At 53.6% G+C, this 27,489-nt stretch overlaps 1 protein-coding gene and 1 long non-coding RNA gene across 6 annotated transcripts in view; one reads left to right on the top strand and one right to left on the bottom strand.

Annotated features, from left to right (window-relative positions):
- The window catches only part of CARHSP1 (calcium regulated heat stable protein 1), a 7,784-nt gene extending 6,696 nt beyond the window's left edge, over positions 1-1,088 (bottom strand). The window contains exon 1 of one of the 3 annotated variants that reach the window (XM_058286489.2): positions 1,016-1,088. Coding sequence is in view for 2 of the 3 variants with exons in the window: in XM_004456129.5 (XP_004456186.1) it covers positions 204-340 (137 nt within the window). In the remaining variant the exon portion in view is untranslated. Of the gene's footprint in view, positions 1-203; positions 399-1,015 lie in introns of those variants that run through there. The other 2 variants (XM_004456130.5, XM_004456129.5) reach the window with 2 other exon arrangements.
- Positions 544-27,489, top strand: LOC105745919 (uncharacterized). Of its 3 annotated transcripts, none has more exons than XR_011647225.1 (5): positions 544-669; positions 1,860-2,099; positions 2,812-2,961; positions 25,755-25,805; positions 26,033-27,489. It is a non-coding gene; the product is annotated as an uncharacterized lncRNA (long non-coding RNA). The 3 variants fall into 3 exon arrangements; XR_009183087.2 differs by having other exon boundaries at positions 547-669; positions 26,139-27,489; XR_009183086.2 differs by lacking the exon at positions 544-669 and adding an exon at positions 1,298-1,502 and having other exon boundaries at positions 26,139-27,489.

Genomic DNA, 27,489 nt, shown 5'->3' with positions numbered 1-27,489 from the left:
TCAGGAAACGGTTTCACTGAGCCGCGGCGGATCGGCGCCGGTTGTGCTTTTACGAGTTCTCTCGCCCGTGGAAGTGGAGGCGCAACACGGGGCGCAGAGACCGGACAGGCAGGAACCCTCAAACCCCGCCGCCAGCGCTTCTCCCGGCCCGGGCTGCCATCGCCCCGCGTTCTCACGCAGCCTTTTAAGGAAGGAAAACTTACACCCAGAGGCCTCCCGAACCCCGGCAACGAGACCCCCACCTTGGAGAACGGAGGCCCTGCCCGGGCGCGGGACGCCTCCCCACGCGCAGCCACTCCGGCAGCGGCGGGGCCTGGGGCTTCCTTTTGAAAAATCGCATAAGAACGTGGCGTGTCCCGCCCGCGCACCTCGGCGCGGGGCGCGGGGGCAGTTCTCCGCCTCCGCCAGGGGGGGCCCCCAGCCGCGCGCAAACAGCCGGGCGAGCGCGCCCGGCGGCTCCTCCTCCCCCAGAGGCGACCAATCGCTCGGCGCCAGGGCGGAGCCCCCCCACTTCCCCCTCCGCTGCCCGCGATCCCCCCCTCCGAGCCCACAGCTGGCGCCACCTCCCCGGCCCGCGCCTTCGACCGCCCCGTCCCTTCCCCTCCATCCCGTTGCAGCCGCGGGCGAGGGCGCCGGCGGGGGTGAGCTGGCCCAGCCCGCAGAAAGCAGGTGGGTGGCGGGAAGCGCGGCCCGACGCCCCCCACCGAGAGCCTCCCGCGCTGCCACACCCACCTTCCCCCGGAGGAGTAACCCGCGCTCCCCCGCGCTCCCCGCAGCGCGCAGAAGCCAGCCCGGCGCCTCCTGCCGGCGAGCCCGCGGGCACCCGCACCAGGGCCCGGAACGCGGGCGGCGGCGGCCGAGGCCCCCAACTCGGCGGCTCCCGGGACCTCGGGGCGGGGCGCCCCACACCCTCCCTGGGCCCCCCCGGAAAGCGCCCACCCTGGGTCCCCCGGAAAGCGCCCACCCTGGGTCCCCCGGAAAGCGCCCACCCTGGGCCCCCCGCAGAGCGCCCTACCTGGGGACCGCTGCGCTCCGCCCGCCGCTTGGCTCCGACTGCGAGAGCCGAGCGGGCGAGGGGGCGTGGCCGGCAGGACGAGGGGGCGTGGTCTGCAGGGCGGGCTCGCCGCGGCCCCGCCCAGGGCCCGCCCCCGGGGGTCCGCCGACCAATGGGCGGCGTGCCGGAGCCCGGGGAGGGCGGGGCGGGGGTGGCCGCCGCTGCCCCGACGTTACCTGAGTGCGGGCGCGCGGGCAGCGGCGGCCTGGGGGCGGCACCCGCGGGCTGAGGCTCCCCTGAAAAGCCGGGGGACCCTGGCTTTGCGGCCATGCGCGTCCCGCCCCCGTCCGGGCGCAGGCTCGGCCCCGCCTCCCCACGCGCCCTGCGGAGGAGCCGCCTGGCCGGGGCCCGGCGGCGGCGGCGGCGGCGGCGGCCGGAGGAGCGCGGAGGGGGCAGGGGCAGGCGGGGGGCCCATGGGCGGGGGAGCCCGGAAGAGGAAGGCGGCAAGGTGAAAAGTTGTCCTTTCCCCACGGCCGCCCCGAGCCTCCCTGTCGCGCGCCACGGCCTGGCGTGAACGGTGCCGCCCCAGTTCAGGAGGGAGGGGTGACCGCCTGGGAACCGGCCGGGCAGGGGCACCTGGGGGGCGCGGGGAAGGGCCAGCCTCCGCCCCCCCCGGGAAGGACGCTGGGACCCCGGGGTGGGCATGACTCCGGGGCCTGCGGGGAGGGCCCCGGGAGGCAGGCGCCGCCTCCCCGCCGTGCTGCGCGGTCACCCGGGAAACCCCGGGGGCCCCTCGCCCCGGCAATTCCCCTCCTCGGTACAAACCCACGGGAAACGACAACTGACACAAAACGCGTGTTCGTAGCCGCGTTATTCGCCAGAGCCGACAGTGGAAAGGACCAAGAACAAAGAAGACGTGGCCCGCCCCACCGTCCACCGTGGAGGAGGATTCGGCTACAGGAAGGAATGCGGTTCCCACCCAGGCTGCGGGGTGGCTGCCCCCTGCAGACAGGATGGCGTGAGAGGCACCAACGACCGCTTGCGTGGTCAGATTCCATCCCTGTGAAGTGTCCAGGGTGGGGAAATCCCCGGAGACCCGAGGCAGGTGGGTGTTTCCTCAGGGGCTGGGAGGGTGCGCAGAAGATGGTGAGAGCCCAGGGGGCCCGGGTTTCTTTCTGGGGTAAGGAAAAATTCTAAAACACTGGTGAGAGCTGCACAACCCTGTAAATATCTGAAAAACCATTGCATTCTACTTTAAGTAGGTGACTTGCATGGTATGTGAATTATATCTCAATAAATGGCTTTTTTAAAAAGTCAGGCAAGTGGAGACTTGGCGAGGAGGAGTGTGACCAGGAGAGGTCATAGGGCCTAAGGGGGGCTGGGCGCCGGGTGGGCTCAAGTAGGGACACTCGTTCAGCCCCCAGTGACCTGGGTTCTACTTCAGCAGTGAGTTCCATGGACGGGCTCGTGGGAGCCAGGAAGCCCTCCCCCCGTTTACAGAGAGGAAGCCGGAAGACCGGAAAACTCTTCCCCTAAATTCCCCAAAGACCTGAACTGCCCAGGCTGGCGAGGGCGGGAAATAGACATTATTAGCAAGGGCTGGGTGAGGGGGGCACCCGCTTTGGGCCCACAACTTAGGAGGTGCCCCCAAACCCGTGATCAGATAAGTCATGTTTGAATGCAATGTTTTTAGAAATGAAATTAACACCAAAAAATCCTGTTGAGCAAAATATCCAAATTTTAAATAAGGATGGGCTCTGACCCAGCCCTTGCACGACCCTGCCTCACACACCTGCCCCCCTCCTGGCCCTGTGCAGGGTCAAGGATTTGGGGACCAACCCAGAGGAGAAGCCGACGCCCAGTACCCTCTGGGCTCCGTGGGACAGAGGGACGCCGTGCTCTGGACCCCAGCAGATACTAAGCGCTTCCCATTATCATTTTCTGGTCCTCCCCAGTGACTCTCCAAGGTAAATATATTCTCATCCCATCTTCAATATTAAGAAGTTGAGGCCCCGGGTAAGTGACCCTTGGTGGTCACACTTGACCTTTCCATGCCTCGGTTTCCTCTTCCGTGAAATGGTTGCTGTGAGGGATATGGGTGTAACACCCCCCAGCCCAGGCCATCGTACCCCATGGGAGCTCAGCAAGTGGTTGGTCCGCTCTCCGTCCTTCCGTCCGTTCCCCACGTCTCACCTCATCGAGGCCTCTGGGAATTCCAGGCCAGGGTGAGGTGCAGTTCAGCTCAACAGTCGTTCATCAAGTGTGTCACCCAGGCCAGGCTCCGTGCCTGACACCCAGAGGTCAGAAGTGCCCACCCCATCCCACCCCCCCGGGGGCCCACGGGGTGGCAGATGTGAACCGATAGCGAGGTGTGGTGTGGAGAGCTGGATAAGCCTCGATCCTGAGCGGGAGCTCCACCCGCGGCCCGCCAAGCAGGAGGCCCCAGGAGGACTTCTTCCGCCCATTGTCACAGGTCTGCTTGGCCCATCGGATGGCGTCAACCCAAGATTTCTGCCCACTTGGGACCAATCATCCACTTAGCCGTCTGGCGTCGCATGACCAGTGTTCATTGCTCATTAGCTGGGTACTGAGCCAGAGCTAAGCTTAGCCCAAGCCAGCCCTGTCCCCCTGAAAGCTTACCTTCTATGGGGGAGGCAGGCGTTAACCCAGGAATGCACATGGGATAAAATCCCACTGTGCCGCACAGCAGGGACAGTGCAGAGCTGGAGGCGGCAGGGAAGGCTTTTCTGGGAAGTGCTGATTGACCCAAGATCTTAAGGAAGACCAGGAAGTAAGCAAAGGAAAGGACATTCCCGAGAGTGGGAGCTAGCTGCCTGTGCAAAGGTCCTGAGGCGAGAGGGAGTGTGGTGGGGCGACTGGGAAGGGGAGCAAAGAGGATGGAGTGAGACAGCAGGAGCCAGACTGGGCCAAGTTTATCAAAGGCCTGTAGGGAGTTTTATCTTTACCGGAAGAGCCAGAGGCAGCCAGTGACGAGCTTGAAGCACAAATAAGGTGGAGACGCCCTCCTTCAAAGCATAACTCCCGGGCACACTCTCAGCCCCATCTCCTCTCCCCAGGAATCGAGCCTCCTCCCATCCCCCTGCCCCCTTAATATCCTCACTCACTCTCCAGTCCCCTTCTTGTGCCACAGCCAGAATGGCCTTTCAAGAAACATGATTCCAACCGTATCTCCCCCTGTTCAGAACCTTCCCAACTTGTTTTTGTTTGTTTTAGGAAGTCCTGAAGATTGAACCCAGGACCTAGTACATGGGAAGCAGGCGCTCAACCACTGAGCTACATCTGCTCCCCAGTGAGAGTTGGTTTCTTTTCATTTATTTGTTTGTCTGTTTTGTTTTAGGAAGGATCAGGATCAAACTAGGGACCTTGTACATGGGAAGCAGGTGCTCAAACACTTGAGCATATCCACTCCCACCTAATTGCTTTTAAAGATTTATTTATTTTATTTATTTCTCTCCCCTTCCCCCCCCCACCCCAGTTGTCTGCTCTCTGTGTCTGTTTGCCGTGTGTTCTTCTTTGTCCGCTTCTGTTGTTGTCAGCGGCACAGGAATCTGTGTTTCTTCTTGTCGCATCATCTTGTTGTGTCAGCTCTCTGTGTGTGCGGCGCCATTCCTGGGCAAGCTGCACTTTCTTTTGCGCTGGGCAGCTCTCCTTACGGGGCGCGCTCCTTGCGCGTGGGGCTCCCCTATGCGGGGACACCCCTGTGTGGCAGGGCACTCCTTGCGCGCATCAGCACTGCGCATGGGCCAGCTCCACACGGGTCAAGGAGGCCCAGGGTTTGAACCACGGACCTCCCGTGTGGTAGACGGACGCCCTAGCCACTGGGCCACGTCCGCTTCCCTACGTTCGCTTTAAATATCCTCGAACCAGCTGGATGAGCCGTGTGCTCCTGAAGCCCTTTCCCCCAGAGCACCTTTTCGGATCTTCTCCAAACACTTTGGGAAATGCTAACCTGGGCATTTCAGGGTCTTTTCCTTGACCTGATGGTCCAAGGATGGGGGGAGCCCAGAGAAGGCAGCATGCCCTGCCCCAGGGGGGGGGCTGGGGTGTGAATGCCCCGGCCAGCGGGGCAGTAAACGGGGGCTCGTGGTTGCGTGGATGGGAATGGTGAGACAGGAGACGCGAGGAATGACAGCGAGACAGGGTGAGGATCAAGCTGCAAATTTTATTGAGGGGAACAAAGCATATATACTCTTGGGAAGGGGAGGGGTAATAGGCGGGGGTGGAAGTTAGGGATTGGTTATGGTTGCTACTGACGTGTAGGGTGGGTTTCAGTTTCCCCGCCTTACACCTGCGCACTGCCTTATCAGTCTGGGCAGTGGCAGGAAGACGGAGAACAAAGACCTGAAGGGGAAGAAGAATAAGGAAGTGACAGGGCAGATTTGGATTCTGCCATGTTGTGGGACCTGGCATATTGTGAGGAGCTAATTATAGTTTGCTTAATTGAGAGGGTTGGCTCTTCTCTGGCAGCCGTGCTACTGACTCTCGCTGAGTTCGGCATACATTCTTTTTATCGCTCCCAACATCTCCTCCCTTTTTCTTATATTAGCACAGTACCTTCTGCGTGGCTAACTGAGGGAAACAGAGTCCTCATTTTCTCGATGTGAAGAGGGGGCTTTACCGACTGTGCTACAAGGGCGAATAGAAAAAAGGGGGGACCGTGCCTGTCTTAGGTCGGAACTGCACCCGGTGAGCCGTTTTAGCTCACTCACACACGTGACCAGTCTTACCCGTCATCGGGAAGCATGGCAGCAAAAGGCCATGTCCCTGTCTTAGGTTGACTGTTAGGTCAGTTCAGTTGCCCGTCATTGGCTAACCAGCCCAGCTCCCTGAGCGGCCAGTGATGCTGTCGATGCATCCCGCCTACCTGTGCAGGCTGAATGTGGTCGAAGCACCCTGCTAGTGGCCTTTGCAAACAGAGCGGACCCCCTAGATTAGTGAGGCATGCTTCTCAGAGAACAGCTAGGTTGTGCTTACCTCTAACCGTCTCTTGCAGTGTTGTACCTTGCACTCAGCAGCTTATTGGCGGGGAGAGTTGATGTCTTAGGGGAGGCAGTCTGGATGGTCCATAGATATACCCTGATCAGCGAGGTGGAGTCGATGGTAGTGCACTTGAATGGGCCTGCCGAGAGCGGAGTCAACTTGGTCCTTAACTAACTGAATAATTCTTTTTACGGCCCAAGGTCCAAAAGACAATATGAGGAGTATAGTTATTAGTGGGCCCAATATGGGAAGAATATAAGGGAGGATTCCATTAATCCCCCAGGAGAAATTTCTTTGGGTTTCTCTTTATTACGCTTTGCTGGTCCATTTCTGAGCTGAGCTACGTTATTTCTAATAAGGCCGGAATGATTAGCATAAAAAAAAGCATTCCTCTCCTAATGCCGCATAAATCCCTCCCTCTTTAAGAGGAGCCTTCTGCAATTTTGGAGGACAACCTCAGATAATGAATTTAGGGACTTTTCTAGATGGGAAATGGAGGTTTCGATGTGGGCTATATCTTCATTGACGGCTTGCCTGATAGAGGAGAAAGAAGTTTGTTGTGTAGTTAGGGCTGCTACTCCAGTGCCGGCTCCAGCGAGACCTAAAAGTGAAGTGATTGTGATGGCGGTGATAACTTCTCTCTTCTGTACGTAGGTTGGTAGAAGGTGACGCTGCCAGGAGTCAAAGAATTGGTTATCATTATAAAAATAAATGCGGGGGAGTATAATAGCAAGCATGCAGGTTTCACGGGTGGTGTTGAGGGCTTGGATGCTAAGACATGGGGTGAGGCCGGTGGAGGAACACAGTCATTTTGTATTATGGAGTATTAAGAATGTCGCACTTGAAGCCTTTTAACTTTATTTCGAACAATGCCAGACTTGTTGGCATAAAAGCAGCACTGTTCCTGCAGAGCTAGATATATTCTTCCACGTTCTGCTGTAAGCAGATTTAACCCTCTTCTGTAACACTACCTCAGCTAGAGAGTTTATTTGATATTGAATATCTTGTATAGTGCTCGACAAAGCCTGGACATCATTAATTAATTGCTTAGATAATTTTGTATATTGGGTAAGAGCGAGTCTTAACCCCGCAGTACCAGTGGCTAGGGCTCCAGAAATGCCTAAGGTAACAAAAAGTGGGATAAGTTGCACAGCTCTTCTAGAGTGGCCGGCAATGTAGTCCATGCTGGGGACAGGTACAGGTTCAGTTCCATTAATAACACTAACATCGGGGAGGAGGAGGACTGGGAGGGCAGTATCCCTTCCCGCAATTCTCGTATTTTAACATTTTGCTCAACAATACCAGATTTGTATAGTAGCAACATTCTTCCTGGGGAAAAGGCAGGTTCCCCCTTTTTCAGCTGTAAGTCAAGGGCCTTGTGGTTTTGTAAAGAAACTTGGGCGAGGGATGTTAGTTGCTGCTGCATAGAGTTAAGAGACTGCGCACTGGATTCTAGGCTAATTTGTTGTTGTTGTTTAAAGTATTGCAAGCTGATGAGGCCATGACCAAGAGCACCATGTGCGGTGGCTTGCTCAGTCGGTGGCGGTGGGGTTGCTCTGCCCCACATTGGGCGCCAACTGCGGTGGCTTGCTCAGTCGGTGGCGGTGGGGTTGCTCTGCCCCACGTTGTGCTGTGGTGGGGTTGCCTTGCCCCACGTTGGGCGCCAACTGCGGTGGCTTGCTCAGTCGGTGGCGGTGGGGTTGCTCTGCCCCACGTTGGGCGCCAACTGCGACGGTTTGCTCGGTCGGTAGAGGTGGGGTCTGGCTGCGGACGAGGGGTCGGTCCAGCTCAGGACGAGGGGTCGGTCCCACTTGGGACGAGGGGCCGGTCCGGCAGCAGACGAGGGGTCAGTCTCACAGGGGTTGCGCGGTTCGGCTGACGGGGTCACCCGGCGAAGCTGGCGACGAAGGGGTCGCCCGGAGAAGCAGGCGACGAACTGGGGACAAGGGAGGCCAGGCCCTTGTCGGGGGCTCTCAGGACTGGTGGGCGCACGGCAGAAGAACTACCGCGGAGACAAGGTAAACACGCAGGTCCACTTTATTGAGGGAGAGGCAACAGTTTTATAGGGGCTGGGGAAGGCTGATTGGTCGAAGCCACGCCCTGTTCTGATTGGTTGCCGGCGAAAGGTCAGTGGGCAGTACTGGACGGGGGAGGGGTGGTGGTTAGGGATTGGCTGTCGCTGTTGCTGGGGGAAGGGGCAGGGTTTAGGGATTGGTGGCTGCTGTTGCTGGGGTGGAGGGCAGACTTGAGTTTCCCGCCCATGCCTGGCTGTTGCTGCTGTCGGGGGAGGGGAAAAGGGCAGACTGGATTTTTCCGCCCACGCCTGGCTGTTGCTGCTGTCGGGGGAGGGGAAAAGGGCAGACTGGAATTTTCTGCCCTGCGCCTGCGCAGGGAGAAGGAAGAAGAAGGGTACTGCCCCACAGGCATCGTGTGGTACCACCCGGGAGGAGGGGTGGCCGCGGAAGCATGGCCGCCGAGAAGGGGAGACCCGAGGGCACTCTGCGCCCATGCCGAGCTCCCTTCAGGGGTGGCGGTGAGTCCGACCAGCCACCCTATTATGGGGGCAGCGGCTTGGCCTGCCGTGGCTGCTCCCCCGCCGGGCCAGCAAACCACTCTTCAGCCCGAGGGGTGACCGCACCATGTGCTGTGGCAGCTGCAGCAACTGAACCTGTGAGGCTAATTTTTTACCAATATAGGGAGGAAGGCGGCTCTCTTTGACACGGATGGGGATAGTAAAATTTTTTTAGTTTGCCTTCTCCATAGTATGTTAGTTGTAGGGTAATGGCTACTAGGATGCAAGGCCTCATTTTTATAGAATAGAACATTTTTGGGTTATAGTTAATTTCCCAACCACAAACACATAAGGATCTCTTACACATGCCTGAAGATGAATTTGATTTAAATGCAGATATTGACTATTCTTACTATTATTCCCAATCCATTCTATAGTAGGAGCTATGCCTAGAAAAACTTTCCACAGATACTTCTGCTTGTGTATAGATGTGATATTACACCATGAAGAAGGGATCCATTTCCCTTTCTGTTTCCAAACACTATTATTTTTAGTAAAAATTATTTTTTGTTGTCCTTTACTATTTAGACCATGCCAAATAAATCTGTCATTATATTCAATGGGACTCCCCATAGGGGCACTTTCCCACGCTCTTCCATAGGAATCATAAAAAATGACAGATCCTCTTCCTATATGGCATTCTTGCCATCCTTCTTTATCCCTACCGTCTTTTTGTGGACAATTATAAGCAGGATTTTTAGTCATGATTAAATCGTAAGAGGGAAATAAAGTCACAATAAACTGAGTATTATTATTTTTGAGGATAGCTATGGCCCGATTTTTAACATACATACAGAAGGATGATTACCAATGCATAAGCGTTGATAATCAAATGGTAATATAAGATTATCTATTCTTTTTCTTAATAGGGTTTAATTGGCAATGGATTATCAATTGGTATAGGGAATATATGGGTTTTATTCAGATATCTATGAAAGAATGGGCTTTTCCAGGTTAACACTAAGTAATGGGGGGTTAGGTACATAGGCCTAATAAGTGTAATTGCTGGCAGCTTCCTTATTACTTACGATCACCATCATCAGAAGTTGTAGAAGACTCCAGCTCTTCATTCTGGAGTTTAATCCTTTTCGCAGATAACTAAATTTGTTCTCCATTTTCTGAAATGATAAGAGCATAGCCTCACCCCCTTACTATAATCCTGCCTTTTTTCCACACATTGCTTAAAATATCTTTCCAGAATATTGGTTGATCTTCATTTCCTGTGTCTACTGTAGATGTTTGACATTTTCTAAGTGACATTCCACAGGTGTTAATGAATTATAAACATTAAGAGAATGTAAAGTAAATAAAGCTTTAGCTAATTGATCTTTTGGTGTTATAATACCATCATCTCCCCCTTTTTGTTTTAAAAGCATAGTTTTTAGGGTATGATGGCTGCATTCAATTATGGCTTGACCTGTAGGATTATAAGGAATGCTGGTATCATGTTCAATACCATATTTTAAACAGAAAGATTCAAAGGATTTACTAATGTAAGAAGGTCCATTATCAGTTTTAATTTTCAGAGGGCATCCCATTACAGCAAAAGCAGACCAGAGGTGTGAGTGAACATGATGAAACTGTTCCCCACTTTGAGCAGTAGCCCACATAAAATGAGAATAAGTGTCAATATAAACGTGAACAGATTGTAGTTTACTAAGGGATGGTATTTGAGTAACATCCATTTGCCATAATTGATTAGGAGTCAGGCCTCTGGGATTATTTCCAGCCTGAAAAGGCACTGTAGTTAAGGGTTCACTGGTGGGACAGGTACAAATAATTTCTTGAGCTTGATGTTTTGTTAATTGAGGAAATTTATGTCTAAGTCCCTTAGTATTAATATGAGTTGATGTATAATATTTATTGGCATCCTGCAAATATCCTACTAATAAATCAGCTCTTGCATTATTTGTTGTTATAAGACTAGGCAAAGAGGTATGAGAGCGTATATGAGTAATGTAAATAGGATGCTGTTTTAACATGATGAGATGTTGCAAGTTAGCGAAAAGTTGAGAACTCATCAGTAGCAAAGATATGAGCTGTATTAATATGCTTGACAGTAAGACTTACATATTTAGAGTTAGAGACAATGTTCAAGGGCTCTTAAAACATTTGTAAAACTTTAATGATGGCTCAAAGCTCTGTGCATTGAGCAGATTAATAAGGAGTTGGCTAAACCTTTTTGAGGAGTAACGTATGCTGCTTTTCCATTACTATTACTATCAGTAAATACTGTACAGGATGGTTGGGCTATGCACACAGTCTTGAAAAGCACTGCAAAAGTTTATTGTTGGGTTTTTTACAGATAAAGGAATGCAGCTGGCTTGATTTGTTTAAGAAGACACTAAAGAGAGTCTTAGGAAGTTTTAAAACAAAGTGATAGCCATATAGCTGGACTTTAACTTTTTGCAACAAACTAGCAGTGTTTGGGATTGCTGCATAGTATGTTGTTACTTTAATCTATGATAAGAGGTTGTTTTTGTGACACATACTCTTTTATAATAATTAAAACCATAATCAACCACATTGTACTTTTCTTTAATATTATGCTGAAATATTGGTAACTTTATACACTTTTAAGCATTCATAGAAACCTTTTATCCATACGACTTTAATTAATAGAGGGTTTAAGGGAAGAAAAAGTTGTTAATTTTGTAACACTGTAAAACACCTTTATTTAGCTTATAACATATCAAATGAACTTAATTATTACTTTAATTTTTCTTTCAAGGTAAAAGAACAAATCTCATAATTAGTTTGAAATAAAAGGCTACTGTTCAGGATTAGGTTTTGAGAAAGCAGTTTTGAACATTATGTTCCTTTAAGAGATAAAGCTTTCCTTCTTGGAATACCTAGGAAATGATAAGCACAAGAAACACAAGACAGACTTTCTTTGTATACTGACTGAGGATAAGAACTTTACCAAAACAGATTAATGGTGAGAGGCTTTGAGAAAGAACAAAAATTTTTAACTTTGCATCAGCATACTACCCGACACCAAAGCCTGTAAAATTTTATAGATAGACCCATTAAATTTTATTTAACTTTAACTGTAAAAATTCCTTTTCCACCAACTTTCTGCAGTTTCAGCATTCACTCAGGTTTCGTCCTATATTCTACTCTTTCCAATAATTAATCATTTTATTTCAGGACAAAATCATTTTCTGTTTCTTAAATAATAAAAACAAATTCCATATAGCCTACATACAAAGTTATTAAGCAAACTTCTTATAATACTGAAAACACTAAACAAGCTTGTTAAAATAATGAACTTTTCTTTAAATACTTAGTAGCATGCAATATTAGAAATGGTTTTTAGAAGCAAGTTGGCAGGGGAGGCTGGTTGCGGTCAATCTTTCCTGTTATAAAATTACCTTTTATTATTATCATCATCAATTTTATATATATTTAAGAATGACCTTTTGGAATTAGCCATTTAATACCTTAATGTAAACAATGCTTTATTAAACCTTTTATTTATAACCATATAGACTATTGAAGACAACTTTTATCTTTACAGAACACATTCCCTTACTTAAAATTATCACAATACCTTTTACAACTTGCCACATGCAAATTAAGTTTCAAGAGTTTATGAAAAATTAGCCATTCTACTTTAGGACAAAATACGCCTTTTTGCAAAACTTATTACATTTCAGTTAGCATTTTCACAAACTTTTAACCTTTTTAATATTCATTTAAGTTTTACATTCTTTATATTATTCTGTGAAGAAAAATAAGTTATTCATTTTAATCTAGGCAAAAACAACTTTTTATGAAGACGTACAGTTAATTTTGTTAATTAAGATTTACAATTTTTATTATTGTAGATATCTTATTAACATTTAAACTTATGTATTAATATAATAAACTTAAGTATTAATATAAGTGCTTATTTAATTTTTGGCCATTTGAATAGAGCTCTTTTAAAAATTTCTAGTAATTTATATTTACCATCCGGAGGTATTACAATATACATTGACATTGAACGAACAGACAGACAAACATAGAACAATTACAACACATTAACAAAAATATATAATTTATTTACAATTGACTCATAATTCTTACTTTCTTGGTATAGCTGCTTTTAAATCTTCTGTTATATAGCATATCATAGATTATACCCTTGAAGATTTCTTCTGGACTTCATGTTGCCTGTAATATGAAAGCTTGTGCTTGGAAACATTTTTATTAGTTATCAGCAATCAGTTAAAATAACTTGAGCAGCATAAGTGTAGTTAAGTTTTCATTTTGCAGTTTAAACAGACTATTAACACACATTTTTGGATTATTACTGTAAGATTAAACTGAGACTTTGTGGCCGCCGCTGCGGGCGGGTCGCTGCCGGGGGTCGGGCCGAGCCCATGGCCGGACCGGGGCGGCAGCGGGCGGCTCAAGGCTTGGTGGGGACGCGTGGTTTGATAGAAGAAACCACGGAGACGAGGTCTATGCGCAGGTCTGCTTTATTGAGGAAGTACACTTGGCTTTATAGTGCTGGGTAGGGGAGGGGTTGGGGCTAGGGCGGGCTAGCTACGGGGTGATAGTGGATAGGTGGGAGTGGGCGGATGGCTATGAGGTAGGCAGTGGCTAAGGAAGAAGGCAGATTATATGTTGGCAATGTGGGCGGGACTGGCAGGAAGAACAGCAAGGGCTGCAGGGGGAAGATAACGGCTGGGGGGAGGGGTGGAGGGTGACAGCAGCTTAAACTGTTGCTGAGAAGGGCCAAAATACAGAGAGGTTACAAAGAACAGTTAAGAAAAGTATAAGGAAGAGTAAAGCGGGGTGGGAGCAGGGGACAATTGCTCCCTTTTTTGAAAATAAGAATGCGCAGGTTTTGCGGGATTGACGTTTTCGTGGGGAGGAAAGATGGGGGGGGGGTGAGGGGAGAGGAAAGGAACGAGGAGGGGTTACCGGCAAGGGGTGTGGGGGACACGAGGGGGGCGTGAGCAGAGGGGAGGGCGGCCGAAACGCCCGATTCCCCATGCGGAGGGCAGAGAACCCGTACCCACAGCTCGAGGCGACCACGATGGGCCCTATCGATGGCCGCCTCTTGCCACCTTCGTGAGCCACACCTGTGCGTGCCGGGCCTCCTCGGGAAGGGGAGAACTTTGGGAGCTAAACATGGGAGGTGTAGCGCTGGGAGGGACGGGGGCGCCGAGTGGCGCGTGGGCGTGGAGGGTCGGGCTCTGAGGTGGCTAGGCGTTGGTAGTGGACTTGCACGAAGGAGCTGAAAACTGTGTTTGCTTGATCTTTGGCGAGGCGGACTATCCTTCGGACAGCCCAAGGCCCCACTGTAAGGGCCAGAATGAGGACAATGAGTGGGCCTAAAAAGGGGAGAAAGTACGGGAGGAGAGTGTGTAGAAGGCTAGAGGAATAGTTGGCACTCTCTCGCTCTCGGCGGCGCTTGTCAAGTCCCTCTTGGACCTTTCTTAGATTGTCTTTGGCTAGGCCGGTGGAATTGGCGTAGATGCAGCACTCTTCTCCAAGGGCGGCACATAGGCCCCCTTCCTTAATATGGAGGAGGTCAAGGCCACGACGGTTTTGGAGGACTACTTCAGAGAGGGAGTTGAGGGAGTCTTTGAGATATTTGACTGCGTCTAGGAGGTAGGTGATGTCTTCGTCGACGGCTTGTCTGAGCGAGGAAAGGGCAGAAGACTGTGTGGCAAGGGCAGCGATGCCAGTGCCTGCCCCTGCAAGACCTAGGATGAAACCTACTGTAAGAATGGCAGTGATAGGCTCTCTTTTTTGGATATGAGCGGGGAATTTATGCCGTTGAAGGGTGGAAAAGAATTCGTCGTCACTGTGAAAAAGGACTCGGGGGGTTAGGAAAATGAGTAGGCAAATTTCATTAGTGGCGTTGAGCGTAGCGACGCTGAGGCAGGGGGTTAGTCCGGTGGAGGTGCAAAGCCATTGAGAGGTGTTATGAGGGATTAAGAATTTGGCAGTGGTGCTGGGAGAGGAGTAACTAGAGCAAACACTAGGGGAGGAGTGAGGGCCTCGATGAGAATGAACACAGTGTCCGGTGGAAGAAACAGACTGGAAGGTTAAGGGGATAGAAGAGACGTTCCAATTGCATTCGGTAGGATTCTGGTTGGAGGATTCGGTAAAGGAGAGGTTGGTGGCGATAGGTTCATAGAGAGGAAGAGAGGGGGAAAGGCAGAGCCAACAGTTTTGAGTTAGGTTGGGGTGAGACGCGTTTAGAGAGGCGTAGGAGGCATTGATTAGTTTAATGAGGGGATTAGAGTATCGCGCAGGGGGCAAGCGAGGTTTAGGGGCATGGGAGCTGAGGGGGGCAATGGTAAGGGGGGTACCGGGCGAAGGAGCGGGCGAGGTGGAGTGGGGTGGAGAAGGAGGCCGTTGTGTCTTTGGAGGATTGAGAACCCGATTTGGGCCGACGGCGGGGGGGGTGAAGTGGAGGGTGGTCTTTTCATTATAATAAAAAAGGCACCAGGGTCATACTCGGTCATATACAGACGGATCCCCCAAGTGCGGCCTGTGAACCACTGATCTGAATTAGGGTCTTTGACAGAAAGTGTGACGCGGTCCCATCGATTTCCATACTTGAGGGTGAGATATGGGTCCTTGTCTTTTGGGGTTGTAGACAGGCCGTAGGCTATGGTTTCACAGCCCCAGGATGGGCAGTAGTAATGTGTTGGATCATGACAGCCTCTCACTGAAGGGGGGCATATATAGTAACCGGAAAGAGTTCTTCCGTAGGGGCCAGTAAGACCACTGCTAGGGGTGCCTGAGCACTTGGGTCGGGGTGGCAACCTATTACTGATGTATCCCATGTTAAATGTATTTATAACAGAGCCTGAGATTTTAGTATCCGTGTGATCGTATCCAGCCAGCCGGCAAACGTGCAGCGTGAAGGAGGGGGCTCCAGCAGTCACGTTGAAGGCGAGAAGTTTTTCAAACTGCCAGAGGCTGAGGGTCCAATTGAAGGGCTGGTGATTCAGGTTGGCGGTAGCAGAGGAGGCTAGAGACAGCATGAGGATAAGGAGATGAATGAGGTGGGGGAGGGTGGGGGGACGGGGTGTGGGCAGCGCGGGCTCGATGGAGGAGCTGGAGAACTTGCTGCTCAACGGGGTCATCATCTTCAAGGGAGAGACGGCTCAGGCGGCGGGCAAGAAAGCGGCGCCGACGCCGCTCGCGGCGGGAGAGGGCTGGTGTGGTCCCTGCGGGTGATGGCGCAGGAGGGGCAGACTCAGGCGGGCTCGACTGGGCAGCTGGAGGCATCATCTGCAACGACAAGAGGAGAAAAACCTCACGGGGGGGGTGAGGTGCGAAGAGGGGCCATCATTACGGCAGGGGGAAGTCATCAGGGGGAGGGGGGTTGGGAGGTGGAAGGTCGGCAGGGCCGTGTGGGGTGAAGGGCTTAACGAGACGAGCAGGGATCCAGACAGGCTGGGGTGCGGATTCCGGGAAGACGCAGGCAAATCCTCGCCCTTGGGTGAGAAGGGGCGCTGGCCCGCTCCACTTGCTAGTGAGCGGGTCGCGCCAGAGGACGAGAGGGGCTGGAGTGGGCCGGTAAGAGGGCCCCCAGTGCTTGTGGACGGGCGAAAGCCCCTCAGAGTCAAAGGTCATCAGGTTGTGCTGGATGAGCACCTGCGTGACTGTTTCATGTGGGGTGAGACGGGGTTGAGTCTCTCTAGTCTTCTGAACGAGGGTCTTGAGGGTTTGGTGAATTCTTTCAACAAGTCCTTGGCCTTGTGGGTTGTATGGGATGCCGAAGTGGTGGGTGATGTTGTAGAGCTTCACAAACTCGGCAAAGGCAGCGCTGCGATAGGCGGGGCCATTGTCTGTCTTTATGGCCCAGGGAACTCCCATGAAGAGGATGGCTTCCCGGAGCGCTTGAGTGGCATACTTGGCAGACTCTCCCGGGAGGGCGACAGCGTAGCAGAGGTGTGAAAACGTGTCGATGGCAACATGAAGGAATTTCCATCGGCCAAAGGAGGCGACATGAGTGACATCTAATTGCCATCTAGAGTTGGGCCGCAGTCCGCGCAGGTTGACACCCTGGGGCTGGAGTGGCCCCAGGGGCAGCAAAGGCGCGCAGGAACGGCATGCACACACTAGATGTTTACATGTCTCGATGGGAAGTTCTGGGAGGAGTCGATGGAGGGCGGGCGCACCAAGATGGAAGCGCGCATGCAAGGTCTTTGCCTGGTTGATAATGTCTCCTACGGCAGCTGCAGGGCTGAGGGCATTGATGGAAGCACCTTGGGCGGCCTGGTCAGCGAGATGGTTGCCGCGAGCCAAGGGGCCTGGGAGGCCTGAGTGGCTCCTGATGTGGGCAATGAACCAGGGTTGTCGCCGCCTCTCTAAGAGGAGTTGAAGGTCAGCTAAGGCCAGGTTGATGTCCCGGTTGCCGATGCTAGCAGGCGGCAGGAAGGCCGCAAAGGCAAGGATACGAGAGACCTGCAGGCAGTAGAGACTGTCTGTGAAGATATTTACTGGCTGGTCCTGGAGGTATTGGAGAGCCAGAGTAACGGCTTTCAATTCAGCCACTTGGACAGAGCTGCTATGTTGGCGGGTGTGGCAGAGGGGTTGTGTGGAGTTGGGCTTGTAGAGGACTATAGCAAGGCAGTGCTTGGAGGCGTCCGTGAAGGCGATGGCGGCGTTGGGGAGTGGCTTGGAGGACGGGAACGGGAAATGGTCAGGAGCTGCGACGGGGAGCGTGCTGAGGCCTTGTATGAGGCGGTGCTGGGGGAAGTGATTATCGAATGGGCCGGGGAATAGGAGGAACAGCGCCTGCATGTCTATAGAGTTTTTCAGCAAGTGAGTGACCTGCTGGGCTGTAAGGGGCCAAATGATGACATCTGGATGACGCCCGTAATGGTGGGTGGAGCGCTCAACAAGGGCGATGGCGAGCTGCGCGAACAGGACGGATTGGGGGGTGATTTTGCGAAGCTTGCTTTTGGCTAGATGGACCCACAGGAGTGGACCGTCCTGCCAAACGAGGCCAGTGGGTGTTCCACGGGTGGGAAGGACGAGTCCTGCAAATGGCTTGTTTGGGTCTATTCGTTGGAGCAAGCAGTCCATTAGGGCAGAGTTGACACGGCCCAGGGCGCATTCCGCTTCATACGACAGGGTGATCTTCTTGGTGGGTGCCTGTGATGGTGGGCCAGCGGCCTGAAGGAGCCGGAACAGAGGCTGCAGCTGATGTGTGGTGACGGGTAGCGACGGGCGCAGCCAATTAAGCTGGCCACACAGTTGTTGGAGATCATGGAGCGTCATGGTTTTGGGGACGTTTATAAGCGGCGCCATGGGCGTGATTGTCTCTGAGATTTCAAAGCCCAAGAATTGAAACGGTGGGTGGAAAACAGCCTTTTCTATGTTGACTTGAAGACCAATATCTTCTAAATTGGAGAGAAGACTGGCAACTATAGCTTGTAGTTTTGGCTCGCTCGGATGGGCTACAAGGATGTCATCCATGTAATGCACGATAGTGGCCTCGGAGGTTAAGGGCTCAATAGCAGTAGCCACAAACAGCTGGCAGATGGCAGGGCTGTTCTTCATGCCTTGGGGGAGGACTTTCCACTGATACCATTTGGCAGGCCGGTGGTGGTTGGGCTGGGGAACAGTAAAGGCGAACCGCGGACGGTCAGCTGGATGCAGGGGGATAGAGAAGAAGCAGTCCTTGATGTCGAGGACTGCCACATACCAATCTCACGGGAAGGCCGAAGGGTGAGGCATGCCGGGCTGAGGAGAGCCCATGGGTTTGATGTGCTTGTTGATCTCTCGCAGGTCGTGGAGGAGGCGTGGCTTGCCGGATTTTTTGATGATGAAAAAAATGGGAGTATTGTATGGACTGGTGGAGGGCTCAACATGGCCAGCACGGAGCTGCTCTTCCACGAGGTCTTGAAGAATAGCCAGTTTTGGGGCAGTCATAGGCCATTGCTCCACCCAAATGGGTTCCTCTGTGTCCCATTGCAGAGGAACGGGTGCTGGAGGTTGAACGCGAGCAACGGCCAAAACTATTGGGGGGACGGCGATGGTTGCGGGGTGAAGAGAACCGCGCCAGATTGATGTAGAATGTCACGCCCCCACAAGACCTGTTTGATGTCTCTAAGGACTAAAGGACGGAAGAAGCCAGATCGCCCCTCGGTGTCTTCCCAGGAGAAGTCTTCTGCCGCCTGTTGCGAGGTGGACTGGCCGGTGGCACCTATGACCACGGGCCCAGCCATAAGCGGGAAGTCACGAGCCTGGGAGAGGGGGATGCAGGAGATTTCTGCGCCGGTGTCAAGAAGGCCGTCCATCCACTTTCCATTGACTTTGATGGTAATGCGCGGCTGTGAAGCGGGCGACATGGGAACGGACCAGTGGATGCCTACGGGCGAGGTTGGCGCGGGGCGACTGGAGCCTCTTGGTGGCGGGGCTGAGGCTTGCCCCGCTGCCCGTTTAAAGGCTGTCTCGGGACACGGCAGTCGCGGGCCCAATGGTACCCTTTTCCACAGCGTGGGCAGGGGGTGGAAGGCGGCCGGGCGGCAGGAACAGGGCGCGGTGGTGGCACCATAGGCGGGGCTACGGGTTGCGGCGGAGCCGGAAGGTTGGGGCACTCGCGAGCGAAGTGGCCCAATTCGCCGCAGCGGAAGCAGGTGTTGGCTGTTTGGACTGCCGCGACGATAGCCGCTGCAAGCGCAGATGCTTGCCCAGAAACTCCGGAGCATGCGAGGACCCAGTCTTGGAGCGGCTTGTCACGAAGGGGACGAATGATGGCTTTGCAGGCTGGGTTAGCCCTCTCTTGCAGGATGTCTTTAACAAAAGACTCGCGAGCTGCGTTGCCGACAACTCGCCTCTCTGCAGCGGCCTGCACACGAGCTACGAACTCGTTAAATGGCTCTTCGGGTTTTTGGAAAAGCTTCACGAGGGGCTCTGGGGCGGCCGCGGCGCACGAGCGGAAGGCTCGGAAAACACAGTCACGGAGCTGGAGGAAAAACCCAGGCGGGGTGGCAGTGTAGGCGCTGGGATCGCCGTAAGGACCGAACCCAAGAAATGCGTTCGCAGGGTAATGCACACCCTGACGCGCGTTGTCAGCAATCTGATTGTCAATTAGGACACCGAGATGGGCTCGCCAGTCAATGAATTGCCCGGGGGAGAGAACTGCTCGGGCTAGGGAAATCCAGTCGTAAGGGATGCAGCGAGGGATGGCCATACGCTCGAGAATGTCTTGGGCATGAGGGCTGGCAAGGCCATCCTCTTTTATTGCGTTGCGGAGCATTTGGATGTCTTTGGGGGAAAAGGGGATCCACGCTTGCGGGTTTTGCGGAGTGCGAGCAGGATTGAGGGGGAACATCTGAGCCAGAGGCGGAGTGGGGGAGGTGAGAAAGGTGGTGTCGTACGCCGGCGGAGGGGGGTTCGCGGTGCTACCGCTACTGCTGGGGCAGGCGGGGGGTGAAGCAGGCCATGGAGGTGAGGCATTGGCGGTGCCACCGGGCGCCGGCCAGGATGGCGCGGCGGCAACTGTGTTTTTGACTGGCCAAGATGGCGGCACGGAGACGTCACGTCTGACATCACTTCCGGATGTGGGCCAAGATGGTGGAGTGGCCACGTCACTTCCGGGCACAGGCCAGGATGGCGCCGGAGGCTCTTCCGGTTTAGTGGAAAATGGCGGCCGGCAGGCATCCGGGGCGGGACCGGATGGTGACGAGACAGGAAGAGGCGGGTAAAGGCGGGAAGAGGGCGCAGAGGAAGAAGAAGGAGGACGCGCGCCATGTTGGCATTGTTTGCAGGGCGCGGTCGGGGAGGAAGAAGGCGGAAGGTCGCCATCTTGGTTGGGGTCTGGATCAGAGGCTGTGGGGGGATTCAGTTCAAGCGCGGCCTCGAGCTGGGCGGGCAGAGAGCGAGTATCGTCATCTCCATCAGGGTCGCAGGTGAGAGGGTGGCTAGGCTCACAGGCGAGAGCGGAGGCAGGGGAGGGCACACCTTGGAGACAGGCGCGGATAGCAACGAGGGCCGGGATAAGGCCAGGGGGAAACTGCTTGTGCTCGTGCTCCATAGCGGACGTTACCCGCTGAATTAAACATTCATAAGTCTCTGGGCTCCAGAGAGCACAGGTGACGAGCCAAGGGTTAAAGGGTAGGAGAAGGTCCCAGTACCGCTGTAGCTGACGGAGAGAGACTTTGACGTGGTGAGTCTCTAAGAGGGCAGCGAGCAGGCGGACTTGAGGAACCTGACGGGATGAGAGGGAGGCCCCCATCGCGGCAGTGGGCCTAAGAGGGGGGTGAAAGGAGCGACGCCGGAGAGTCCCTACCTTGAGCGGCAGCACGGGAGGACGGCATGGGTCCCGTGCGGGGGTTCAGCAGCGGACTGGCCAAGCGAGGGGCCGTAGCTGGGGTCCCTGTTCGGGCGCCAACTGTGGCCGCCGCTGCGGGCGGGTCGCTGCCGGGGGTCGGGCCGAGCCCACGGCCGGACCGGGGCGGCAGCGGGCGGCTCAAGGCTTGGTGGGGACGCGCGGTTTGATAGAAGAAACCACGGAGACGAGGTCTATGCGCAGGTCTGCTTTATTGAGGAAGTACACTTGGCTTTATAGTGCTGGGTAGGGGAGGGGTTGGGGCTAGGGCGGGCTAGCTACGGGGTGATAGTGGATAGGTGGGAGTGGGCGGATGGCTATGAGGTAGGCAGTGGCTAAGGAAGAAGGCAGATTATATGTTGGCAATGTGGGCGGGACTGGCAGGAAGAACAGCAAGGGCTGCAGGGGGAAGATAACGGCTGGGGGGAGGGGTGGAGGGTGACAGCAGCTTAAACTGTTGCTGAGAAGGGCCAAAATACAGAGAGGTTACAAAGAACAGTTAAGAAAAGTATAAGGAAGAGTAAAGCGGGGTGGGAGCAGGGGACAAGACTTGAAGTTCTGGAGAAAACTATTGATTTAAAACTGGAAACTTCCTTTAGACCTTGATTCCAATGGAAAAACTTTATTAGCCTTCACTAGTCTAGAGCTACGTTGTCATGTAGACAGCAGGGAGTTTGAAAAGTTGTGAAAGGGGGCTAGTGTTTGCCGGGATAAAGTTGATTGCCTCATAAGCTTGTTTGGATTGGGGCTTGTGGCTGGCTTTGTTTCCCACTTCCCTGATGGGAAGCAGGGGCAGTGCCTTGCTCTTCGTGGTGGCGCGGATTTTTTTTGGATTTTGGTGGGCTTCAATCAGCAGGCGCCTACGCCCGCGCCTGCGGAGCGCAGGGAGGGTGCCACGGCCGGGAAGGCTTGGGCCGAGTGCCGCCTGCTGCCCGTTGCGCTCCCCCCAGCCAGCGTCCGAGGCAGGGCTAATTTCAGAACAAAGCCTGAAGTAACCAGACAAGTTCTCCTACTTTCTGCAAGGTCTAACTGCTGCCTGATAAGCTGCATTTGCATTTACAAAGGCAATTTGCTTTACAAAGTCTGTTTCTGTGTTGGTATGCCAAACAGTTTTTCTGCAGCCATGCACAATTTGCCTACCAACTTTGAAAAGGGTTATTCTGGCCCCTGCTTAATATTAGTGAGGGAGGAGGCAGGGCGGAAGTGAGAGCAGTTTAAGATTACAACTTACATCTTCATTGGGAGTTTCTGGGTTATTTTCACAGACCTCATCCTCGGGGGAGGGGGTAGAAGGAGTGGAGGGTTTGCTATCAAAGGAAATTAAACTGAGGGGTAAGTTTGAATGTAAGTTATGGGGTTGCGAGTGATGCTCAGACTTTTTACTGCAACTCGAAGGGGGTTGAGAACCTAATTTTAAAGCAGTCTCCCCTTCTGTAACTAAATTCTTTATATCAGGAGGTTGGGGCTGATTCCTAGTACATCTTGTACTAGCCGCCAGTAGCTAAAGGCGGTGACGGGGGACCCTTCTTTTTTACCACAATTCCTCGCGCCTTGAGTGCTTTCTTTATTTGATTAAGAAATAGATAGTGTTGAGATTGTTCCTGTCCCATGATAAGAAAAGCTTTAGTTTTAGAAAAGTAAGGAGAATAAAGAGACTGAAAGAAATTTTACCTTAAGTAGGTCTTCCCAGGACTCCCTCCTGGACAGGATCCTTCCCGGATGCCTGGACTTCTGCGCCGCTACTTTCGCCTCTGCATCGGCCGTAGTGAAGAGAGCTCTCTATCTTGGTGGGTGCGGCGGTTCCCTCTCACACGCAAGCCAATTGCCCCACGTCGGGCGCCAGCTGTGAATGCCCCGGCCAGCGGGGCAGTAAACGGGGGCTCGTGGTTGCGTGGATGGGAATGGTGAGACAGGAGACGCGAGGAATGACAGCGAGACAGAGTGAGGATCAAGCTGCAAATTTTATTGAGGGGAACAAAGCATATATACTCTTGGGAAGGGGAGGGGTAATAGGCGGGGGTGGAAGTTAGGGATTGGTTATGGTTGCTACTGACGTGTAGGGTGGGTTTCAGTTTCCCCGCCTTACGCCTGCGCACTGCCTTATCAGTCTGGGCAGTGGCGGGAAGATGGACAACAAAGACCTGAAGGGGAAGAAGAATAAGGAAGTGACAGGGCAGATTTGGATTCTGCCGTGTTGTGGAACCTGGCATATTGTGAGGAGCTAATTATAGTTTGCTTAATTGAGAGGGTTGGCTCTTCTCTGGCAGCCGTGCTACTGACTCTCGCTGAGTTCGGCATACATTCTTTTTATCGCTCCCAACACTGGGGGGCCCAGGAAGGGAGCCTGGAGAAGATGCCAGGGCTGAGCCCAGTCTCCACGGAGGTGGGCACGGCATCCCAGGTCGGGGCCCGGCCTCGGCGAAGGGCCCCTCTCCCTCCCCCACCAACTCAGAGGGGTGCTGCCAGCCCCTAGCGGGTGTTGGGGGAGGCGTTGAGCGCTGCCCCAGGGACGGGCGCACTCCTGGCGTGGAGACAGAGGGGCAGGGTGGTGGAGGTGCAGGGGCGGTCCCACCTGGTGAAGACTCACCCCACAGCCGCACAACTTCCAGCACCCCCACACGCGTCCTCTGCGGAGAAAGGTCAGAGGCCAGACCCTGCTCCACACGACGGGAAACCTCCAGTTTTCTACGAACGGTTCAGTGTGGTAGCGTATAGAATGTATATGTAACATAGGGTTAGCTATAAAGTTTTTTTAAAAATTTTTAACCACTTTCAAGCATACAATTCAATGGTATTAATTACATTTACCACCATCCATTCACAGAATTTTTCCGTCCCCCAGACAGAAACTGTCCCTGTTAAGCCATTACTCCCCACTCCTCCCCCCTCCCCTCCCAGCCCCTGGTAACCTCAAATCTACTTTCTTTTTTTTTCCAAAGATTTATTTTATTTATTTCTAGCCCCCCCCCCCGCCCCCCTTTCCCCCCGCTGTCTGCTGTGTCCATTTGCTGTATGTTCCTCTGGGTCTATTGTGTTCTCATTAGGTGACTCCGGGAACTGATCCTGGGACCCTCCAGACCTTCCGGAGTGGGAGAGAGGCAATTACTTTCCCGTGCCACCTCAGCTCCCTGTTTTGCTACTTCTTTTCTGTCCTCTGTGTCTCTTGTCGCGTCACCTTGCTGTGCCAGCTCTCTGCATCGGCCGACACTCCTGCGCAGGGTCACATTCCCATGTGGGCTGATGCTCTGCGTGGGCCGACTCGGCGCACGGGCCAGCTGGCCCTCACCAGGAGGCCCTGAGCATCGAACCCTGGACCTCCCGTGTGGTAGGCGCAAGCCCAGTTGTTTGAGTCACATCCATTCCCCTGAACCTACTTTCTGTCCCCATGAGTTTGCCTATTTCGATGTTTCATTATAAGTGAAATAATACAATGTTTGCTCTTTGCGCCAGGCTGCTTTCGTGTGGCCTAAGTCTTCAAGGTTCTTCCACATTGTAGCATGGGCCAGAATTTCATTCCTTTGTACATCTGAATAATCATCAGTTGTGTGAGTTTACTACATTTTGTTTCTCCACTCATCCAGCGAGGGACACCTTCTGGCTCTCGTGAGCGGTGCCGCTGCAGTGACCAGTGTATTTGTTTGAGACCCTTCTCTTGGGTGTGTACCTAGGAGGAGAATTGTTGGGTCATACGGCGACACTGTGTTTAATTCCTTGGGGGGCCTTTTGGGCACAGTTATAACACACTCTGAGTTTTCCCGGGAGACAAGTATCGCCTGTACTTGGACTGCCCAGGACTACACCAAGAGGCCACTCGGTGAAACCGTGACCCCAGGAGTCACACCGACGTAGCGTCAAGTCACACACACCCGAGCTCCCCCGGCATGTCTGTGTGGGTCTGCGCTTGCAGCTGGCACATCCCAGGGAGCCTGCAACTACAGGGAACTTATTTCAAAATGCCAACGACGAAGTGCCGACAATATTTGGTTGAATATTGTCTTCCGCCTGTTTTTAAAGAGCTTCATCTGCACATACAGATCTGACATACAGTCAACGGCAGACATTTGACGTGCCTGTGAAAACGGCACACACTCCAGACAGTGCAATACCGTCACCCCCAAAACGTTCCTCGTGCCCCTGGCAACCCCTCCTTCCTACCTCTCTCCGCCCTCCCCATCATTGATGCCTGTCACATAGATTGCATTTTCTAGGATTTTACACAAGTGCACTCATTTGGTGTGCATTTCTTTTTTGTCTGGCTCCGTTCACTCCATGTAATTATTTTGAGATCCACGCACTCTTTTGCCTCAATAGGCTTTTCCTCTTCATTGCCGCGTAGTTTTCCATTGTGTGGCCGTACTGCAATTGGTCTATTCGTTCCCCTGCCAATAGGCATTTGGGTTGTTTCTAGTTTGGGGCTATTACAAATAAAGCACATGAGAAACACATACGTACAGCATTTTATAGGGACGTGGGCTTTCCTTTCTCTTGACATTTGTTGCAGCTAGAGGGAGTAAAACACATTCAAAACGTGGCGAGTGTGTTCACGTGCCGTGTAATTGGACTTTACGCTGCTCTTCCTTTATTCTGACGTGCTACAGCTCGGGCCTCACTGCAATTGTTTGGTTTTGTTTTAAATTGTGTGTCTGAGGCTCGGTAGCTCCATGAATTTCACTCCAGGACAGAAGAGGAGTGCTTTCAAGTATCTCTTAGAGAGCGGACGCTGGAGCCGCGCCGAGGGGCGAGGGCAGTCGGGCCGGCGGGCTGCCTGCCCCCCGGGGGACAGCGCGCGGGCCGGTCCCCGCCTCTCCCCGCTTCCGCGTGTCCAGCCTGACCAGCTTCTGGGCTTCTCCCCACCGTCCCGGTCAGACAGACGTTCTGCTTTCTTCCAGGTCTTCGACCACCTTGAGAAGCCGCTTTTGTGTCTTCTGGAAGTTACTTTGGTGAGTGGGGTAAGGAGGGGCGACAGCCGGCTGCGCTGAGCCAGGAGCACGGGCGCTGGGCGCGGGCTGCGGGGGGTCTGGACTCTGCCCCCCAGTTTCCCCACCTGTAGAATGGGGCCACCGCCAGCACCTGCCTCCCTGAGGCCGTTGTGCCGAGCGGATGCGGGTACCTGCCCAGCACAGAGCCGGCCTGTCCGGGCCACGGTTATTAGCTGCTTCTCTAAAAGTCTCAGGCTAGAATCTGGCTGTGGCTCCAGCAACGACAGTCACGGCCACGTCTGACGCCCCTCCGTGTGCCAGGCACGCTCACACCTGCTCCCCGTCACCTCACAGCTCGGCACGGCTCACCTGCGTCCTCAGCACCACCAGAAAGCACCCCGTTCCAGGGACACAGAAACGAGGCTCCGTGAGCAGTGCGACTTGCCCGGGTCGAGCCCAGCCCATCCCACACCCCGAGGTGCCACCTCCCTGGACCATTTAGGACAAAGCCCCCTCCCCAGGTGTCCCCTGCTCCCCTGTCTGAGTCATTTCTTTCTAGATGGTCACCTCCTGTCCTTGGCCCGTCACCGGCCACTGGCCCTCCGCACAGCAGCCCGTGGGGGTCTTTCTAGAACATAAATCGGACCTCAGCACCCCATGCCCAAGCCCGTGCCCCTCTGCTCACTGCACTCCAGGCCCCCCTCGGTGCCTCGGGGCCTTCGCACGTGCCAGGAACTCTGTTCCCCCAGATCTTCCCAAGCTGCCTCCTCCTGGTCCTTACAGCTCAAACATGCCCTCCCCAGCGGAGGGGACCCTGTGCCCATCCTCAATCCAGCCTGAAGCCCCCTCGCGCCTATCCCGTCCCCCGTGGTTGTTGTAAGAACCTGAGCATTCGTTCGACAAGTCTTTATTAAGCACCTACTATGTGCAGGCATGTTGCTGGGGGTGGAGGCTGTAGCCAGGAACAAAGCCTGGCAGAGCTGACATCGTAGGGGGCGAGGGGCAATATTACGTAAGCTGACACGTGAGCCCGGTGACCTGTCGCCCGGGGGGCCACGGCGGGCCTCCGTGGGGTGGCGCATGTGTGAGCTGAGACCTGGGCGATGGAGGCCAGGCATGGGATGGCTCATGGTGGAACATTCCAGCAGGCGGGGACAGCAAGCGCAAAGGCCCCGGGGCAGGACTGAGCGGAGCAGAAAAAAGGAGGTGAGGTTCAAGGTCAGCCAAGGTGAGACTCACTCTTAGCAGGAGGTGTTATCGTTGGACCCACTTTGCAGAGGAGGGAGGTGAAGCTTAGACAGGTGAAGACCCCCTCCTCGGGGCACCTGCAGCCCACCCCTACCCGCCTGGCCTCCGTCGGGCCTTACGACATGGGTGAGCCTTGACGACATGGTGTGGAGTGAAATAAGCCAGACACAAAAACACGGTCATAATTAGAATGTGCCCGTCTCTGGAGTCAGAAACTAGAATACAGGTTACGGGTGGGACTGGGGAGAGGGCTGGAGAGTTACTGCACCACGGGTGCAGGGCGTCTGGGGTGACGGAAGAGTGGTCATGCAAGTGGGGGTGGCAGCTTAGCAATGTCAGTGCGATTAGCACCACCGAATTGTGTACTTGAAAGTGGCTAAAATGGTTAGATTGTATGTTGTGAATATATTATCAAAAAATGTATAGAACTGTTAAAAATAAATAAAAGCTCCCAGGA

Source organism: Dasypus novemcinctus, chromosome 23 (assembly GCF_030445035.2).
Source record: "Dasypus novemcinctus isolate mDasNov1 chromosome 23, mDasNov1.1.hap2, whole genome shotgun sequence".
Lineage (NCBI taxonomy): Eukaryota > Metazoa > Chordata > Mammalia > Cingulata > Dasypodidae > Dasypus > Dasypus novemcinctus.
This window is presented reverse-complemented; position numbering and strand designations above follow the sequence as displayed.